The 21,139-nt window shown below is 43.9% G+C and overlaps 1 protein-coding gene across 1 annotated transcript in view; it reads left to right on the plus strand.

The window, feature by feature from the left end:
- The first annotated feature begins 1,426 nt into the window (after positions 1–1,426).
- Nrde2 (NRDE-2, necessary for RNA interference, domain containing) overlaps positions 1,427–21,139 on the plus strand; it is a 34,348-nt gene continuing 14,635 nt past the window's right edge. The window contains exons 1-6 of the mRNA XM_055593152.1: positions 1,427–1,515; positions 8,215–8,323; positions 9,525–9,758; positions 14,164–14,304; positions 18,596–19,046; positions 20,506–20,911. Coding sequence (XP_055449127.1) covers positions 1,452–1,515; positions 8,215–8,323; positions 9,525–9,758; positions 14,164–14,304; positions 18,596–19,046; positions 20,506–20,911 — 1,405 coding nt within the window. The 5' untranslated portion in view covers positions 1,427–1,451. The remainder of the gene's footprint in view (positions 1,516–8,214; positions 8,324–9,524; positions 9,759–14,163; positions 14,305–18,595; positions 19,047–20,505; positions 20,912–21,139) is intronic.

Here is a 21,139-nt window from a genome sequence, read left to right on the forward strand (position 1 = left end):
CATTACCATGAGTTTAAAAAATTTCTGAAGCCTTTCACATTTAATTCTTATTTTTCTGGAGTTAAAAAACAGATGAAGCATTGGGGAAAGCATATCAGGTATCTGAAGTAAAGGCAGATACTGTCTTTTTTTTTTTTTTTTGAGACAAGGTTTCTGGCTGTCCTGAAACTCACTCTGTAAACCATGCTGGCCTCAAGCACACAGAGATCTGCCTGCTTCTGCTACCCGAGTGCTGGAATTAAAGGACACCACAACCTGGCTAACTCTCTCTCTCTCTCTTTTAATTTGGTATTCTGGGGATTCTACTGTCCTCCTTCTCCAAGCTCGTTTAGGAACCTGAAAATTGAAGGACATTCATTTTGGACACACAAGTTCTAAATATAATGCAGGGTTCTGCTTTGAAGGATTTCCATCTGTTCCTGCATTGAATGGTTAGAGTCACATCTTTGGGTTTAATATTTTTCTTTATTTTATTATTGGTGGGGGGGGGGTATGCTAGGCAACCCTGTACAACTGGAGGTCAGAAGACAACTTTATGGAGAGTCAGGTAGCCATGATTGCTTGGCAAGTGCCTTTACCACCTGTGACATCCCTTTTGCCCCTTCCCCTACAACTTTTTCTTTTCTTAAGGGAAAAGTCAGAAATACTCCTCTCTCTCTTTCTCTCTCTGCCTATAAATCAGCAAGTACATGTATTTACTATCAAAGACCTTTATCTTTTTGGGACCTCGAGCTCTTACATTCCTAGGGTATTTAAAATGGCAACTTAAATTTGGATCGCTCACATTTTGCCACAGAACTTGTTACACCTCACATGAAAGGCAACTTTTCTTTTTTACCTTTTCTCTAGGCTTTCTTTGGCATTCACTATGTACACCAGGGTGGTTTGCATACAAGGCTCACCTCGAACTCACAGAGGTCAACTTGCCTCTATCAGAGTGTTTAAATCCCTCTATCGGAGGGATTAAAGGCGTGAGCCAGCAAAAGACAACTTTTCTTAAATGCTTTTCATGGTGAAACAATGCAATCTGTACAAGCATATGTGTACGAGGACAAACACACACCCTCAGTATCTTGCAGATTAGGAAACTATAGCTTACAGAAGGTGATCACTTTGAGGTTACAAGCAGCAGCGTGAGTATAGGGGTTGAGCTGGAATTCAAATTTCCAAGTCTTTTTTTTTTCCTGAACTTCCTCTTCTGGTTCCTGCTTTTCCAGTTTTCACTGAAGACCGAGGGCACTAACTACCAGGAAACTATCCTTCCCTTACCCTCACCTTTTCCCTTCCTCCCTTCTCCTCTCTGCGGGTCTTGCCCCGCCTTGCCCAGGGTTAGCCTCAGCGATGCTGAAAGAACCACATTTCCCAGAGTGCATCGCGAGTCGGTGTCCTCCAACCAGAGCTCTCCAGACGGCGCCATTTCTGCAGCGGGAGTGGTGGTTCGGCCTGTGATCATGGCGCTGTTCCCGGCCTTTGCGGACATAAGTGAGGCCTCCGGTGGTGGGGCATCCAGAAAAGGTAAGCACTTCAAAAGAGTCGAAAAAGATATCCGGTTAAATTAATGGCAGTTTTTCGGGTTCGGGTCTTGTCCTTTGTCTTGGATTTGTTTATCCATTTGTATCCCAGAGTTCTCCGCGGCGCTGCAAAGCCTTCTGGGTCTTGTCTGAATTGTGGGGCCAAAGGCGCTTTCAGGTTATAAGGTGGTCGAGTAAGGAAGGAGTAACAAAGACGAGGGTGAGGTGTTGGCTCTGGGTTTGGGGCTAACATTACCATGTTTTGGAACTTCATTCTCCTAGAAGCTGCAATGATACAATTCCATTGCAAGAGAAACCTTTTAAATATACTTGTAACTGTAGTTAGTTAATTCTGTTTTTTTGTTCCTTGCTAATATATAATCCTCAACAAAGTCCAAAACTGTCTGTTTATCGTAGCAAATTTAGTTGTCAAAACAAGTCCAAAATATAGACGTGTTTAATAAATGTATCCGGAATGATAATACAACCTGTTGCATCATCGAGACTTAAAACAAAACAAAACCCCCAAAACAACAACAAAAAACGCCACCCAAATCAAAAACAAAAAAGCCAGTATAAGCTGGGATGCTACAGATGTCATTGGTGAGCCCCAGTCAACAATTCCGTAAAACGGAACGTTTGAAGTTTTTGTAGAAGCCAACTTTTGAGGATATGATTTGGACAGATAAGAATTCAGGGACCTTCAAAGGCCAGTGTAAGAGAAGCAAGAGACTTAGAGAACTGTAAATATAAACACCACTATCACATATGATGAAATTAACTATGGTGAGTAAGTGCATAAAATATATTTGATACTGAAAGTTTAAGATTCAATTTAAACTTAAGCTGGGAGTGGTGGCTCATTCCTTTAATTCCAACACTTGGGAGGCAGAGGCAGATAACTGTGAGCTCAAAGCCAGCTTGGTCTACATAGAGAATTCCTGGATAGCCAGAGCTACACAGAGACCCTGTGTCAAAAAACAAAAAACAACAAGAAAATTTAATTATATTTTTTAAACTGTGACTCACTGTTCAGCTTTCTCAAAGTGTCTCAATCTTTTACAAAACAAAACAAAACAAAACCCCAACAATCTATTATTTTCATTGTATTTTTTTCTTTTCTAGACAGGACCTCACTGTGTAGCCATGGCTGGCCTGGAATTCTGTTTTCCTAAAAATGCACGTTGCATTTTCTGCATGTACCCTTTAGGTGTCTTTCAGTATAAAACAGTTTCTCCTGCTCTCCTGTTTCCTTAGGTGATTTGTTTATTGAGGAAACTAGTTATTTGTCCTGAAAATGTTTCCCACCAAATCTTGTAACATGCTCTTTAATCCTGTTACTTCCTGTAAACTGATGATTAGATCTAAAGAGCTGATGAAATTTAAGGAATAATTTTTGTTGTTGTTGAAAATAGCTTTAAATCATGTCAGGAGAATCCAGCGTTTGATTTCAGTGATACTAAGATCGGTCAGTGAATTCGTATGTTTTCACCTCCTAGGTCGCTGCCCATCAGTCAAACTTTAAATCTTTTTGTCTGTGGGTATAGCTGTGCGCCATGTTCATGCCCAGTGCTGTTGAAGGCCAGAGGGGCCATCAGATCCCTTGGGACTGGAGTGACAGATGGTTGTGTGCCTCCATGGTGATGCAGGGAATCAACCCTGGGTCCTCTGAAGGCTAGCCAGTGCTCTTAACCACTGAGCCATCTCTCCAACCACTCCATCCCACCTTTATCTGATGACGCTGTGGTGATGTTTATTTTCCTTTGACAGGATCTCTCTGTCTCACACAAGCACATACATACATACACTATATAACACCCTGCTTAGTGATGTAAATGCATACTTGATTTCTGCCAGGCATTGAAAAGGACTTAGGACTCTGATTAATACAATTAATTATCTTCTAATGTGAGACGTCTCTGTCCAGGATTCTGTATAACTAAAAATTGAATCTCCCAAGAAGGTGTGCCATCTGACAGGCAGTGGTCAAGTACGAGCATCATCTGAGTGGAAGCTATCTTGTCATCATGTCTCCCCTGGAATTGTGCCTGGGGGTATAGCAGGTCCTTAGTGATCTATTGACTAAATACATAATAATTCCTGTGAAGAACAGAAGAGTTATATGATGGCTGCACTTTATACTCCTGTTGTACATTAAAAAGAAGAGTGTTGGGCTATATGATGTTTATTATTAGCCCTGTGATTATAATGGCAGTCTTATCTAATCCACTATCACAAATAATAAGACACCTGTTAGATTTTATAATTGCCTTATTTACCTTGGGCAGGGCAGATATTTCACCTACACTGTCTAATATCCTCCCCATCTATCTCTCAGGCCCCATCCAGTGCCATCTATCTTACTCCTTCCTATTTGGGCTATCTTCCATCCCTGATCCCATGATACTTGCTTATATTCTTCATCTGGGCCTTTTTATGCCATTATTGGCATCCTTTCTCTCGGCCTATGTTTTCTCTCCACACTAATCCACTGTGGCATCCTCCTTCCTCCTTTCTTTCCCTCCATCTGTTTACTGTGATTCTCTTGTGAACTCAAGATTTTGGGGGCCAGTAATTAACATTAGAATACATAGCACCAGGCCAATCCCCAACATACCCCAAATGGGCTTTTGGAGGAGGCTTGATCCTTTGGATATGAAGATGAAGATCCACTACACATCCTCATTGCATTTTATTCATTCAACAAATAATTACTGAGTCTTGATATTTGTGTCAAGGAGTTATTATAAGTATACAAATGAGTAGTCGTGACTCCCACCTTCAGCTTGCTTCTAGTTTGTGAGAGATGGTAGGAGGAGCTGGAGGAAACTAGGATGGAAGACTTGAATACCAGTTGGTATGTTTGACTTGAAGAATATGTATGCATGTTGTGTGTGTATATATATATATATATATATATATATATATATATATATATATATATATATATGTACATATACATAATATATTATATTACATATAATATACCACCTATATCATATTATATGTAATATATTACATATTAATATATTATACATTATATAATATATTGTATATATTATATATTATAGTTATATTAATTATATATTGTATACAATACATTTTACATGATTTATTATATATTATAAAATAGTATATATAAATACACATATATACATATGCACACAAACATTATTTGTACACATGTATGTATGTATATATATATTATATAATGTATATTATATACATATGTATCATATGCATATATCTACATATAAACATACATATACAAATAATATAATATTTATTTTTTTCAAATGACCAGTTTAAAAAAAAAAACAAAAAACAAATAAACCAGGCCTCAGAATCACAGAGCTCTGCTTGTGTTTCCTGAGTTGTGATTGAAGGTACGGGCCACCGTGCCCTGCCATAGTAATAATGACTGGTCTATCCTGAGCAGAATTTGAGTTGGCTTAGGGTGTTGTAGGAAGACGGACAAGCAGATAATGAAGTCACAGTCTGTACATTGCCCTGCCAGCCTATGTGCCTGGCAGGAGGGTTTCGTTGAAGTACAGAATAGTGGAGCCCTAGAGGAAGAAAGATACATCCAGGCTTACGTGTGTGTCCATGGCCATGTGACTGCACTGAGTCAGGGCAACCCTGCTTTAGTTTTCTGTGTTGAACTCTGAGAGATTTTGTTTGATAATTCCTTGGTTAAAAAAAGCTTCAAATCTGTGGATGAGGAAAGAGGATCTCCCAAATGCCTCCAGTATTGTCACTGTTAACATTCCATGTGTGTTCAGTACTGTGCTACCAAAACCACAACCAGACTGGCCTGTCAGGTGGGAATACCTTCTCCTTCCTCAGAGGAAGGTCACGGAGACCGTCTAGAGAGTTTCAGTCCCTGAGAAAGGACTTCTTGCTTGGCGGTTGCATGTGGTAGGCCTCAGCTGAGTCTGGAGGAAGCCTGGCTGTCCGCTCTGCAGGCCTTTGGACGGTCTCGTGCTTCGCCTTGGGTCGAGGCTTGCGTTTCTTTAGATTTCTTTAGCTGCCATCACTGTTCAGGGTGTTGGTGGTGTGACGATCCACTGGATGCTCTGGGTACCTCTCTCCCTGCATCCTGTTTGCTCTACCTTTCCCCACTTTTCCTTTGTTTATGTTTATGATGCTCTAATTGCTGTGGAAATATTCTGACCTCAGCAAGCAAGAAGGACTATTTTTCACTCAGCTCTTGCCAGGAATTAGGCCCAAGGGAAAGGAACCAATCTCAGAAGGAACACGAAGACAGGAGGAGAAAAACTGCATGAGTAGTTGTTTGGCACTTATTAGATAGGACCTTACAGATTGCTTACTCCCTCCGAGCCCTATTTCCACTAGTCTGTAAAGTGCTAGTGTGGTACTTCCGTAGACCTGGCTTATGTGGCCAAAAGAGGTGAAGGCCGTGCATGCTTATCCTGGTGTTGGCCTAATATGGATGCTTACATTAGGTTCTCCTCTTTCCTTTTTCCCTGTGCTTTCTAATACTTCTTTTTTTCTTTGGACTCTCCCGGTCCCCATTCCTCTCTTTCTTATTAATGTTTGCTGAACACCTGTTGTATGCCAAGCATTGCCCTAGCTGCTGGGAATACAGCAATGAATTAGGCGAAGTCTTAGGAAGTTTGTTTGCTGTCTGTCACTTTTCATTAACATGTAGTTACCATGAGGGACCAGAATACATACATACATACATACATACATACATACATACATACATACATACATATATATATATATATATTTTTTTTTTTTTTTTTTTTTCCTTGTGGAACTCAATAATGAGAGGACCATATTTAAAAATGGGTAAAGGATTTGAATGGCTGTTTCTCCAGAGATGCTCCATTAATGGCCAATGTCTAGGCAAAAAGATGTTGACATTATTGTCATAAGGGAAATGGAAACAAAGCCACAGTGAAATAATATTCCACCTGCTAGGGTGATGATAATTGGAAAAACAATCAGGAGTATTGGTTAGATGCATAGAAATGGAACCCTCATGCGCAGCCAATGGGAATCAGATGATGCAGCTATTTGGTAAAATACAGTCTGTCAGTTCCTCGAAATGCTGACATGGTTTATGATCTGACCCAGTAGTTGTCTAACTATCTACCCAGAAGAAATGAAGGGATTCGTGGAAAACTTGTATATGTGTGCTCTTAGAAGCATTGTCATAAGAGCCACAGAAGAGAAATAACCCGAGTGTCTGCTGGCTGATAAATAGTCACAATGTGGCAATCTGTCAAATGCTGTATTATTTAGCAGTAAAAAAGAATGATGTAATGATACATGGCTGTAGCTTGAATGAACCATGCAAACCAGAAAGTGAAAAGAGCCAGTTACAAAACACCACATAGTGTATGAACTTGTTTATATGAAATGTACCAAACAGGCAAGTCTATCAAGACAGAAAGTAGTTGAGTGATTACATAAGGCTGCGGAGGGAGGCCACAGAGCATGGGTGAGGACAGTGACTTGCAGTCAGGGCTGTTCTTCGCAGGGTGATGAGAGTGCACAGTTACAGAGATGACCTCACACTCCTAAATATATGCAAAGCTGTTCTTGCTAAAGGGGGGGGGCTTTTATGATATATACATTCTGTCTCAGCAACCCTTGGACCTCAGCTGCCTTCCTCTCTCGTGTGTCCAAGCGAGCCTGTCACGTTCTCAGCATATGAAGGAACAGGACACAACACAGACCTTCCTGTGGGCTCCTCCGGAATGCTCTTTCCCTTCCTTTCACAGTTAAGACTTAGGAGCTTAGGTAGAACTCCGTAGAGCTGTAAAATAAGACATGTAGAAAGAATTTACTGTTACTAAGTTAGAGGGACAAAGAGATGGCTAGGCTGATGAAAGTACTTGTCGCCAAATTTTATGACTGGGGCGCAGTCTCTGGGCTCCACGTGATGGAGAGAACTGACACCCAGAAGTTAGTCTCTGACCTACCCATCCCTAAACAAATAATGCAATAAAGATTAGTTAAAAGGTGGAGGGAATTGGAGAGATGGCTCATGGATTAAGATCACTGGTTGCTCTTCCAGAGGGCCTGGGTTCAATTCCTAGCAACCATATGGTAGCTCATAGCTACCAACTCCAGAGGATTTGACACCCTCACACACACATATATTCAGGCAAAGCACCAATGCACATAACATAAAAATAACTTCTTTTTAAAGGAGAAGTTAGAAATTATAGATAAGCCAATTTTTTGGTTTTTTTGAGACAAGGTTTCTCTGTGTAGCCTTTGCTGTCTTAGACTCACTTTGTAGACCAGGCTGGCCTCGAACTCACAGAGATCCACCTGCCTCTGCCTCCCTGAGAGCTGGGATTACAGGCGAGTACCACCACACTCGGTTTCTGAGACCTGATTTTCTAAGACCAGGTGCACTGATATGTTCTGGCACATTAGACAGTGGATAGAATGTATGAAATCTCATTGTCTTTTAGATCACATTGGTTATATGGTTTTTGTTCAAGCCACAACCTGATACTGCAAGAGGATTCAATCTTATGTGTTTTAGAAGATGTTAAAGCACTGTGCCCTGTGAAGTAAAATTTTCATGGGTTCCACTCTGTTTCTCTGGACTGCCCAAGATATTGGCTGATAATGGCTGTACATACAAATGCCAGCTGATGGGATGAATGGTGTCCTGGCCTATGACACTAATGTCTTTTCTCTCTTGCATGTGCAGAATTAGACTGGCTGAGCAACCCGAGCTTCTGTGTTGGAAATCTAGCGTCTCTGAGCCAACAAACCAAAGAGGTCACAGCCCTTGCTTCTGAAGGAGCACCACTGACAAGGTACTTGTTTGATAGGTGGATTTAGCCTCATGGACTGTTTATAGCTTAGCCTTGGTGATGCTCTCTAGAAAACCCTGAGATCAGAAAGCTGACCAGAGCTTATCTTTTTGCTCACAATGACCAGGCAATGTGGGACCATCTTCCCTCCCCTAACTCCTATGGATTCTGCTTGTTCCCTCTTTGTATAGCAGTGGCAAAAGAACATGACACAGTTAGTGCTTATAATTAGGCCATGAGGGAAATTGCATCATTGTGACTCTCCAGTAACTTCATTGACCTCATTAGTGACCTTTAGAATATTGTTAATTTGGGTATTTCTTTAGTTTCATTTTCAACCCTTGGTTAAAAATAGCCGATATAAGATAACAGAGGCTAAAATCTCCTAAGCTCATGGGGGAACCGGATGACACACATCTTCCTTGGCTGTGAAAGAGGGTTTTTGTAGACCATTGAACTGAGAAATGTACGTTCACAAATATAGACTAGCTGGCCTCATTAACATAGTGACAGCCTCATACTGCACACACACGGAAAGCCTCTGGAAATGACAGGTGATGACCAGGAGGGGGTTTGTAATTGGCTCAGGACTGAGGAAGAGAGCTAGTGTCACCTTTACAAAGAAGGACGATGGCCACAGTTAAACCCGTCTTCCTTTAGGAGGTCCACTGGGATAATAACAGTCCTCTAGTGATGTTGCAGACGGTTTGGTAGAGTGACTGGCAGGTCACTTCCGTTACAGCTGTGTACCTAGGAAAGAAAGAGTTCAGAGCAGTGGTGGTTCTCAGCCTGTGGGCTGTGACCCACATGGGGGGTGAAAGACTCTTTCATGGGGGTCATTTGAGACCATTGGAAAACACAGATACTTATATCACAGTTCATAACTATAGCAACATTACAGTTTGGAAGTAGCAGTGAAAATAATTTTCTGATTGGAGGTTTACCACAACATGAGGAACTTTATTAAAGGGTTGCAGTGTTGGCAAGGTTGGTCCTCTGGTTTAGAGTGTTAGGACAATTTTCTCACCCGTTGAGACTTTGTTTCAATCCTAAAGTCTCTAAGGTGAGTTTAATCCAGGAAGGCACCATGTATGGGATAGTCGTGAGCATGCGCCAGCAGTCATGCTTTTATACATTATTAAATATGTGTGATTGTCCCCTGCATCTCTTTCGAAAATAATCCCAACGTTGATTTTTCCAACAGGAGTCCTGTGAGGTCAGAGCTCTCAGATGAGAGTGACACTAGCAAGAAGCTCACGCAGATAAGCAGAAAAAAGAAGAAAGAGAAAAAGAAAAGAAAGAAACATCAGCACCGCAGGAAAACCAAGAGGAGACAGGAACAGTCGAGTAGCAGCGGGTCTGAGTCAGACACAGATTCTGGGAAGGACAGGTCTTCCCGGAGCATCAGGGACGGCCAGAAGGAAGCTGAGAAACCCAGGTGGGTTGCTGCTCTCAGGCACAGTGGTGCTGTTAACGCCGTGGTTCGTTTTTGATGCTGCCTAAGGATCAGCTGGACATCTGAATGTTTGTTTAGCCAGTTGATGAAAGAGAGGCCTGCTGTGCAGCAGGGATCAGCCTTGATCTCCTGATTTCAGTCCCTATCTCTCACATGGTGGGGTTATTGGCATACGCCACCACACCCGGCCTGATTCTGGGAGATGGCACATGTGCCGAGAGAGAGGGGCAGAAGAGCTCCCTCCCTCGCCTTGGTATGCACACGCACACTACTTTCTTTTTGGTTAAAGTGAACACAGCTTTTAAATATCGGCTTTTGTTTCTTTTCTTTTCTTTTCTTTTCTTTTCTTTTCTTTTCTTTTCTTTTCTTTTCTTTTCTTACTTCACATTTCCTTTCTTACTTTGGAAGCCCTGTGTGGATGGCCATGGTAGTCCCTTCTGTAAGACCTTCATTTATCCCCACACCCCACTCTGCCATCTACCTTGAGCGACATGCCCAAGTCACCCCTAGAACAGTGGGTGCTTAGCTTTCCGGCTGCTTAAGTGAGTGTCCTGCCTGAGCACCCTGTTGCCTAGAGCTGGGTGTGAGGTGATGCGCGGTGTGTGGTGTGTGGTGAAGCTACTGGACCTGTTGCTTTGATAAAATGCCTGGCCAAATCAATGAAAGGGGGAGAACCGGCTTATTTCGGCTCACAGTTCTAGAGTACAGCCCGTGGTTCCCGGGAGGTCCTCCTGCATCAGAAGGGAGAGGGAAATGGCTGCTGCTGCTGCTGCTGCTGCTCAACTTTCTTGCTCCCTTCAGTCCAGGGCTCAGCCCATGAAACGGTGAGGTTCAGTGTTAGGGCTAGGCTGGCCTTGAACCCACTGAGATCTGTCTGCCTCTGCCTCCCGAGGCAGAGGTGGGATTAAAGGCAGTCACTATCGCCGCCCTGCACTTTGCTTGTGTGTTTTAGAAGAGAAAAGTTATAGTTTTTTTCTTCTTGGCACACAGTAAGAATAACATGATTAAGAATTTTGCATCTCTTTGAGGCGTGTTTACTTTTGTTGTGTACTTGGGCGTACTGCTGATGTCAGAGAGCACTCTGTGGTTGAGAACCTGGAACCTGGCCCTGTTTCCATCAGAGGCCAACCCTGCAGTCTTCTGGGATCCCAGGCAGTATCACGGATCAGCTGAGGAGCCCTTTGGCTGCTCAACAGTCCGTAGCTCAGGGGCCATTGCTACCACCTATGCTTGCTGTAGGAGGGAGGAATGAAGGTGCCTAGCAAACACGTTCAGCATGGACTGAGTTTGGGAGGGCTACCTTGTTGACTACTGTGCTTCTGTCCCTCATCCCTTGATGTAGGGCCTAGTACTGGGCACTTTTGCTGTATGAGCAGTTGAATGTAGTATCTTTTACTTTTTTATGTATGCCTGTATGAGTGTCTCTGTGTGTGTGTGTGTGTGTATGTGCAGGGCAGAGGGCAATCTTAGATGTTGTTCTTGAGGCGCCATCCATCTTTTTGTTGGCTGATCTCTTTGTTTTAATAGTACTTATTGTACTTGCTTTTAAAAATTTATTTCTTTTACTTTTATGTGTATGGGTGTTTTGCCTGCATTAGTGTCTGTGCACTGTATGCATGCCTGGTGCCTATGGAGGCTGGGAGAGGTCACCAGATCCTCTGGAACTGGAGTTTCAAATGGCTGTGAGCTGCCCAGTGTGGGCTCTGGGAACCAAACCCAGGTCCTCTGCAAGAGCAGCCAATGCTCTTAACCATTGAGCCATCTTTCCAGCCCCCATTACTTTTTAAACAGTCTTTAAACTTTAATGCCTTTAAAACAAACTCTTTGTTGTACTTCTGGAAACTTTCTCTCTCCTTTCCTAGAACTGGTGGGAAACGAATTTTAATGGCTTTCCTAAGACCACACAACTACCACGGGAGTTTGAAAGGTTATTAATTTCAGCCTTGGATTGACCATGTCCAGGAAGGTCTTGCACTTTAGTCGTTGTCTTTTCAGACGTGGTCTCATGTAGCCCCGGCTGGCTTGAACTCTGGCCTTCACCTCCTCAGTGCAAGGCTCACAGGCATGCACATCGCCTCCAGCTTCAGATCCAGGTAACATTTCTGTTGTTACTGTTTGTGAAGGCCAGAGGTCAACACTGGGTGTCTTCCTCTGTCACTGTCCACCTCATCCTTAGAGGCCAGTCTCTTACAGGATCTGGAGCTCACTGATTGATTGGCTAGACTGTCAGCCCAGCAGGCTCTGGGGTCCTTCTGTTTCGGCCCCCCAGCACTGGGGTTAGAGGAATGTGCTCTGCCCCAGCTTTGTACATGGGTGCTGGGGACCTGAAGTCGGATTCCATGCTTTGACAGCAAGCATTGTGCTCACTGGAATAGTTACCCACTTCCCAGGTGGGTATTTAAGATATTTAAGCTCATTTTATTGAATAATTTTATTGAGATAAAATAGATTGTTATCTTTAGTCTGATTCTGGGAAAGCCAAGTTGGAAGAAGTGTTTGCTTCCACACAGTAAGGACTCAGATATTAGTGAGTTGTGAATGTCTTTCCATGATGTCAGGAAAGTGGGTTCATGGAGGGTAGCACGCCACATTGGGACTCTGCTTCAGAGGATCTAGGGACAAATTCCCTAGAGGTGACAGCCACTAATTGACCCTTGTTTCCTGGGGGAGCTCTTCAGCACAGCGTGGAGACGGCACCTTGTGCACATCTGAGACCACGTCTCTCTTTCTGAGTTCAGTCCTCACTAGGGAGAGATGAGTACTTATTTCCTCCCCAGAGGTGGTCTGCGACCGCCATCTGTGTGTCCTCTGTGGGTTGATGTTCCTTCCTTTGTGGATGTGTTTGCTCACCTCCATCAGGCTTGCCCTCCTTTTGTTGTTCCTTAGGGTTTTGTATAAAAATCCACAGCTGTCCTGTAGGCACTTGTAATTTTCTTCACTATGTGTTTTAACCCAAGGTTTGCCATTCAGCAATTACTTAGTGAGTAGCTATTTTGTGTCCCTAAAATACCATTCCCTGTATTCTCTGCCAAGGAGGATCTAGGAGTCTCCAGAATCTTTAACTGTACCAGGCAGAGCTGTAAACAAAGTCTGTAGCTTTGTGAACTCATTTCTTCAGAGAAGAAAAGAAAGATGTTGGAGGCCAGAAGTCCTTCCCTCCCTGTCTTCACTCCAAGGAGGCGGTTCCAACCGCTTGTGTCTGGCTGACCATCTGCCAGTCCACAGATTGGCTCCAAGACAAGTCAGGGTCTTATCTTACCATGGTGAGGGAGTTCTCACCATTCTGCCCTTTCTGTAGGAGACCCAGATGTACATAGAGTCCAGATGAAGACTCTGAGACCATGTCACAGTGACAGTGGAGATGCTGCAAGTCAGAGCGATGGATTTTTTTTAAGTAATCACTTGTAATAAAACATTTGAAGACTTGAAATAAGTCATGTGAGGTGAGGGCAGCACGCTCCAGGGTCTTGTCACCTTAGGCCCTGTGGGTGTGTCCTTTGCCTAGTGCTCTAAAGTGTCTTAGAGAAGAGATTTTTTTCCCATAAAACCTTGTTTTGGAAATGTATTCGAAATCGTAATTGTGGTTTGCCTGAGAATGAGCTCCACAGGCTTATGTCTGAATACTTGGTCCCTAGATGGTGAAGCTGTTTGGGAAGGATTAGAAGGGGTGGCTGTGTTGGGTGTGTCACTGGGGGTGGTGGGGTTAGCCTCTGAGTTTCAAAAGCCCATGCCAGGCCCAGTTAGCTTTCTCTCTGCCTCATTGTTGTTGGGTCACGATGCGACTTTTCAGCTGCTGCCCCAAGGCTGTGCTCCTCCCCATGATGCTCATGGACTCTCACCCTCTAGAACTATAAGCCCTCAAAAGACTCTTTCTTCTCTAAGTTGCCTTGGCGTTTCTTCATAACGCTAGAAAAGTAACTAAGACAGTGGTTATAGACATTTAAATATTTTTATATGTTTGTTTGCTTGTTTATTTCTCAGGACTTCCTGCATAGGACACTAAGCTGGATCTCCTTTTTTTTGTATTTTCAGTTTTAAGACACTGTCTTACAAAATTGCTGAGGCAGGTCTGAGTTTATGAGCTTCCTGAGTAACAGGACTATGAAGGCCTGTTCTGCCAGGCCTGGCTGAAATGAAATATTTAAAAGAAATGCCTGTGCCCTTCAGGTTTCTTTTCTTTGTAAAGTATTATTTCCTCTCACAGGTTTTACTTCATTTTCAAGCCTTTTCTATATGGGAAGGGCTCTTCTCTTCATTGCTGTGTAGTTATGTGTACCTGGGTATGTTTGATAGCAGGAGGGGTTTGACAGATAGAGCTTACGTATTTCCGAGGGTGTCAAATGTTTCTGAAGTAGTTTTAAAGTTCTTCTTTTCCTGTGTCTGATAGTCAAGGAAGTGATGCTGCTGCTGGACATCGCTCCATTTGGCTGGAAGACATTCAGACTCCGACGGACATCTTCAGGACAGACAAGAAACCAGATCCTGCCAACTGGGAGTATAAATCTCTGTACCGAGGGGACATAGCAAGGTAGCCCTGGTTTCCTTTCTCTCTTTCTCTCTATTAGAAGTAACATTTTTCTCCTTTGAATTCTCTGAGCACTGTCTGTCTGTCTTTCTCTCATGGCTTCTCTTGGGTTTTGCCTACTGTTGAGTTTTAAAGGTACTTCGATATTCTAAAGTAAACCCTTTAGCTGGAAGTTAGTTATTCCTGGTCCATAGCTTGGTACCTGGCTGAATGGGTGTTCAGTGAATGTTTGTTTGGGAATGAATCTGAAAATATACCTTATAATAATTAACTGTGGTAGCATATCCAGGAACTATTTGGTCAGATCTACATGCCATTTGAAAAAGAGCATTTTTATATATTCAGCCCCACACATATGCCACTTAACAATGACATTTGGTAATTTTGTCGAATTATTTCTAGCAGACACCAGCAGAGAGTCATAAAAGTAGAGGTTGGCGTTTGCTTCAGTAATGAATTAGAACTCTTCTCTGTAATCTATCAAAAATATTTGGAAAAAGTGTGGGGTGGTGCAGTCCTTTAATCCCTGCTGCTTGTGAGGGAGAGGCATGATTGTCAGCCTGAGGGGAGCCTAGCAACTTGGGGAGAGTCTGGTCTCAAAACAACAGCAGCAACAAAGCAGAATTTGTTTACTGGTTCCCCGAAAACAGGTAGGACTTGGAGGGAGCTTGGGACATAAAGGACAAAAGCGTGGTCCCTCCTGTCAGTTCCCAGGTCTCGAAGATCGAAGGCATTAACTGTTCAGTTTAATCTCTGAGACCGTGGAGATCAGTTTTTGATTTGTTTGTTTGTTTGGTGTCTGTTTGAGCTCCCCCTACCTCCTAGGCTGGCTTCACACTCACTGTGTCGCCTAGGCTGGGTAAATTTCAGCTTCCAGTGTGTGGCTGTACCTCCTGCTTCACTCATCCAGGGGACCTGTCCTTAAATAAACCGTCCCAGCCTCGTGGAAATGTGTTTGTGTTTACCCCTTTTTCCTATATGGGTCCCCTCCCATTTATTTTGTTTGATGTGAGCTGAATTCATTTAAATTAAGTGCACCTCTAACATCATTTGTTGAATTTCTAAGTGTGTATAGGTTTCTACTTCTGGAATCAAATGGAGCCAGTAGGTGATTTGATAGGGTTCTAATAGGAAAAGCATTTTTATTAGGGGAATGTTGCCTTAATTATATCATATGTTCTACCCAACTCAAGATTCTTCGTTTTTTTTTAAAGATTTATTTATTATTTATACAGTATTCTGCCTGCATATATGCCTAAACATCAGAAGAAGGCACCAGATCTCATTATAGATGGGGTAAGCTACCATGTGGTTTCTGGGAATTGAACTCAGGACCTTTGGAAGAAAAGCCAGTGCTTTTAATCTCCAAGCCATCTCTCCAGCCCTCATCTCAAGATTCTTGAACAAGTGATAAATGAGATGCATTCCACTGTTGAACATTATGAAAGTAGTTAAATTATGCCTCCTCCCTACATTGGAATAGTTTGAAGGCAATGAAAACTGTATTCCTGGGGTTGGTGGATGGCTCAGCAGGTAAAGGTGTTGCCACTGAGTCAGACAGAGCCCCAGAACCCACATGGTGGAAGGAGAGAACTGCCTCCCACAAGCTGTTCTCTGATTTCCATGTGTGTACTGGGGCATGCATACACCCCTCCCTAATGTAATTAGGGGTTGGAGAGATGGCTCAGCAGTTAAGAGCCCTGACTACTCTGTTTTTCTAGAGGTCCTGAGTTCAATTTCCAGCAACCGCATGCTGGCTCATGATCATCTCTAATGGGATCTGATCCTCTTTTCTGATGTGCAGATATACATGCAGACAAAGTTCTCATATACATAAAACATTTTAATAAATAATGGTAATTAAAATATATTCTTTAAGAATAATTGTGTAGAGAAGTGCTTAAAAGCAGTGGGGAGGGCTCAGAGCTATATGATAGCTATTAAAAGGACATGTACATTCAACTGTATTGAGAAGAGCTATCTGTAGTGGTAGGGCTGTTTTCCTTCACATATTCCTTTACTTTGCTATAGCAAATGCCCTTGTTATTTTTATTTTGCCTCCATGTGTGTCTGTGCACCGTGTGTGCGCAGTGCCCATGGAGGCCAGAAGAAGGTGTCAGATCCTCTGGGACTGGAGTTATAGATGGTTGTGAGCTGCCTTGTGGGTGGTGGGAATCAAATTCAGGTCCTCAGGAAGAACAACCAACACTCTTAACCACTGAGCCATCTCTCCAGCCCCTAAATTCATTTGTCCTGTGGAATTGAAGAATCTGTCCCTGCAAGGCTCTATCATGCCTGCTTATACTCATGATATTCTTTATTTCCTTATTACTCTCCCACGTCACGGCCTCATTATGGCTGCCTGTAGCCATGATCTTATAGCTCTTCTAATAAAGCTGCTCTGCATGTAATTCCATGATAGTTCTTCCTTTCTGCAAACCTTTTCTTCTGTGTATTATAACATTAGGTTTCTTAATCTACTCACATTAATGCTCAAGATTCGCTAGCACAGTGTTCAGACCCTGGCATGATTTAGGAGAACTTCTGTGCTTGGGAAAGTATTTCCCTGAATTAGGATTCACTGCATTAGAACCGTGATGGAGGGATCAGACAAGCAGAGAAGGCAGCTGTTATCAGTGGAGAAAACAAGGAGGTGTGGGAGAGTCCAGGCTTGCCAGGCTGAGTTGGAGGCAGAGCTTTCTTGGAGCTGACAAGGTGGAGGCATCTCTCCCTACCCTTTTCTTTTCAGTTAGCATTATATGATGCAGAATTGCAAATACATAGCAAAGGTTGAAAGAATTTTATGCTCGATGAACTCCTCAGCATTGTGCCTCTGGTAACCCCTTGTGCTTGCGTCCTACCCATCTGTCCATCAACCCATCTGATCCATTTCAAAATGAGCCGCAGACAATACACTGCCCCGTAATGTGCATATTGGTAACTAGAACTCAGTATTTTTTCTTTTAGAGATTTTCCTTTGGCTTAAAATTGACATGTAATTAATCTTTAGTCTTGCACATTGATGAACACCTGCACCTATGTAAGCGTGCCCTCTTTGACACCCACACGCTTCTCCGCGCTCCTCTCCAGGTCGCCCACGCCGCATGGGTCCTAGCAGCATGGTTCTCACACCCTGTTAGTCTTGTCTGCCTAGAGTGTTGTATGAGGAATCACACAGCAGGCACTCTCCTGTGCCTGGCTTTTTTACTCAGTGTGGTGTTTCTGAAATTCAGCATGTGGCATTTGTCAGAAGTTTGTCTCATGTATTATTCCATTTTATGGCTCGACTGGAGTTTGTTATGAATTCTTCGGGTGATGGCCACCCGGACTCTTTCCAGTCTTTGGCTCCTGAGAATATTTGAGCACAAGCCTTTGGGTAGACATGTAGTTTATTTTCTCTTGGGTAAATACCCCGGAGTAGAGTTGCCAGGTTGCAAGGTATGCCTGTGTTTAGATTTTTACAGTGCCACCTTTCCCCAAAGTGACTTTGCTTCACTTTCCATTCCCCCAGCAACAGATGAGAATTGTGCTTACGGCATTTGGTGCTGTCAGTCTTGGAGGCTTTAGTTACCTGGGGTGTGTGATAGGCCCCAGCCTGGTTTTATTTTGGCATTTCCTGGAGGGCTGGTGATACTGGGTACTTCATGAGCTTTTTGGTTGTGTCTCTTTGTGTGAGATGTTGGTTCGCACCTCTTGCGCTGTTTTTAGTTGGGTCACTTGCCAACAGCTGTACACAGTTTTGGTCAGTCTCTGCCTGTCAGTGCCTGCATGTTCTGTAAAAGCATTTCAGAACCCTCAAACCTCTTTTATCTTTAGAGTAGAAAATAGCCAAACAGTCTCCTTTGGCACACTTAATTTCAGGATTAAAAAAGACCCAATGCTGCCTTCTGAAACAGCAGGATACAGTACAGCAAGGGAGGGGGCCGTCGGCCTGGCAGACAGTTGCTCTGGGTCTCTGGTGTCGGGACACTCATTTAAGAATGGTGTGAAAGGGGATGCTACTCTTCTCCTTGCCTGTCACATAAGGCCCTGATAAGCAGATGACAAAATGTGTGTGACAGACCTTTACAAAGCTTCAGAGAAACATATGGCAGTAAGATGACAAGGCACAGTCTTAGACCCGAAGAGGTGTCACCAGAGGGTTGAAGGAGACGGAGAAGTCAAACCAGCAGAGCAGAGCTGATGGCTGAACTCCTGGGGCTCTCAGTCAGTGCGAGGTGAAAGTGGCAAGTCTCAGGATGTTCATTTGTACACAGGAAGCACCCATCTTGTCTCTGTTTCTTTTTTTAATCAGGTACAAGAGGAAGGGGGACTCCTGCCTGGGCATCAATCCGAAGAAACAGTGTATATCTTGGGAAGGGGCTTCTTCAGCAAAGAAGCAGCCACACAAGCACCCGGAGCGCTATTTTGCCAAGAAGAATGTGGTGTTAATGCGCACCGAGGGAGTTGCCGTGTGCAGTGACCCTGAGCCTCCCTCTTCCCAGCCAGTCATGTTCATCCCAGTGAAGGACTCTGAGGACGTGGCTACTCCTGTTAAAACGTGGCTGAATCCTCTGGGGATTTATGATCAGTCTACCACTCAGTGGTTACAAGGACAGGGTCCAGCAGAGCAAGAATCAAAGCAGCCAGACTCACAACAGGACAGGGAGAGTTTGGCTCTTAAGGCCAGAGTGGAGGAGTTTAACAGAAGGGTTCGGGAGAATCCCCGGGATACTCAGCTGTGGATGGCGTTTGTGGCTTTCCAGGTAAGTGTCACTGTCCTGCTTCTCTTACCGTGAAATGGCATTTCTGATTAGGAGCTGACCAACTTACTCTGTAGCAGTTTTCTGTCTGTCTGTCCATCTATCCATTCATGCATTCATCCATGTCTTGGTGCTTGGGATTGAAACCAGGATCTCTCCTATGCATCCTCCTAAGCTCTTTTTTTGAGCCAAGGTCTAAGTTGCCCAGGCTAGCCTTGAACCTGCCATCCTTCAGTAGTTGCCTCCACAGTAGTTGGGATAACAGGTGTGCACCACCACACTTGATCCTGTTCTGTAGCCCTTTTTGAACTGCTTGGAATAAGCCTGGGCCTGGCTTTTTGGTAGTTGTAGCCTTTGGCCTGCTCTTCCTCTGGGGAGGAAGCCCAAGCATCTGAGGAATAAACATGACACAGAGTAGGAATGCTGTGTGTTATCTGGGAGTGGAGTGAAACTTGAATAGAATGTTTCTTTCTTTCTTTTTTTTTTTTTTGGTAGGGGCTGGAGTGTGGGGGTGTGGCTGGAGGGGTGGGGTGATGACGGATAGGGGTGGGTTATTGTAGGGTTGGTGCTGGGGTGAAACCTAGGGCCTCACATGCTAGACAAACACTCTTATCACTGATTGGGAGCTCGGCCCAGGAATGCAGTAAGAATAGCAATGCCGGTGAGGACAAGGCACCCTTAAGTGCAGAGTACACAGGCAGAGGGCTCAGAACCATGAAAGGACAGGGCTGCTCAGGGTCGGCACCTTAGAGGAGTGCTCCTGTCTCAGCATGCACAACTTTGGCTTTGTCATTCATTTCATTTCGGGTAGTTGGTAGATTGTGGCTGTTTTATTGGTCACGTTTGTTCTGCCCTGTTCAATGTGCTGTGTGCTAGTTATTGCTGCATAAAACCATGTTGAATGACACAGAGGCCAAACAGATTGCTCATTGGTTAAGAGCACTTGTGCATGATCACAGGGACCAGAATTCAGATCCCAGTACCAGCATAACAAGCAAGAGTCCTGTCTATACCTGTGACCCTCCAAGGTGTGACTGTGGGCTATATGTCTGCAGAGAACTGAGAATTGCTGGAGAGATCCTGCCTCAGGGATAAGGCAGAGGCATGGCAGAGGAGCTCTTCTGGTCAACAATTGTACACAGGCACACGTACCTACACATAACATAGGAACACATATGACCAAACAAATATTAATAAATAAGTCTTAAAAACCCAGAACGACAAGAGTAGACAGTTCTGCCTGGAGAAATAAAGATAGTTTGCAGGAAGTGCTGCAGGCTCCCCAGGAACTGTGTATTTATTAAAACAAGTTTTCGTAAGTAGCAGTTTATCCATGAAGTCTTAGCAGTAGCTCCATTCCGAAAGCTGGAAACCCACTGGGAGTTACGCGAGTTGAGCACGGAGTAACTGAGGAGCACAAGTGTGTAGTTGATGTTAGTAAGCTGTTGTTCTTGCCTTTGAGGACGAGGTCATGAGGGGTCCTGGCCTCTATGCCCTTGAGGAAGGTGAGCAGGAGAAGCACAGGAAGTCCCTGAAGCTCCTCCTGGAGAAGAAGCTGGCTGTGCTGGAGCGGGCCATCGAGAGCAACCCAAGCAGCGTGGACCTGAAGCTCGCCAAGCTGCAGCTGTGCGCCGAGTTCTGGGAGCCCAGTGCACTGGCCAAGGAGTGGCAGAAGCTCCTCTTCCTGCACCCCAACAACACGGGCCTATGGCAGCGCTACCTCTCCTTTTGCCAGAGTCAGTTTGGCACCTTCTCCGTGTCCAAACTCCACAGTCTGTATGGCAAGTGCTTGAGCACCTTGTCTGCTGTTAAGGACGGCAGCATGTTATCCCACCCTGTGTTGCCAGGCACTGAGGAGGCCATGTTTGGTAAGGAGTTAAACAGAAGTGGTTGTGTGGGAGGGTTTGGTGTTTGTTTGGCTCTCAGCTCATTTTAGAAAGGTCTAAATTGTCAGAGCAGGCGTTTTTACTTCAACTGTTACCACTCTGGCTAATTTTGACAGATTCCGGTCCAGCTCACAGGGTGGGTGGGTAGCTTGTTGGAACTCGCAGAGTTAGAAGATAGCTGGACATCTTTTCCACTTATTCACCAAGTAA

The sequence above is a fragment of the Psammomys obesus genome, unplaced genomic scaffold (assembly GCF_907164565.1).
Source record: "Psammomys obesus unplaced genomic scaffold, mPsaObe1.curated_primary_1811, whole genome shotgun sequence".
In the NCBI taxonomy this organism is placed as follows: Eukaryota; Metazoa; Chordata; class Mammalia; order Rodentia; family Muridae; genus Psammomys; species Psammomys obesus.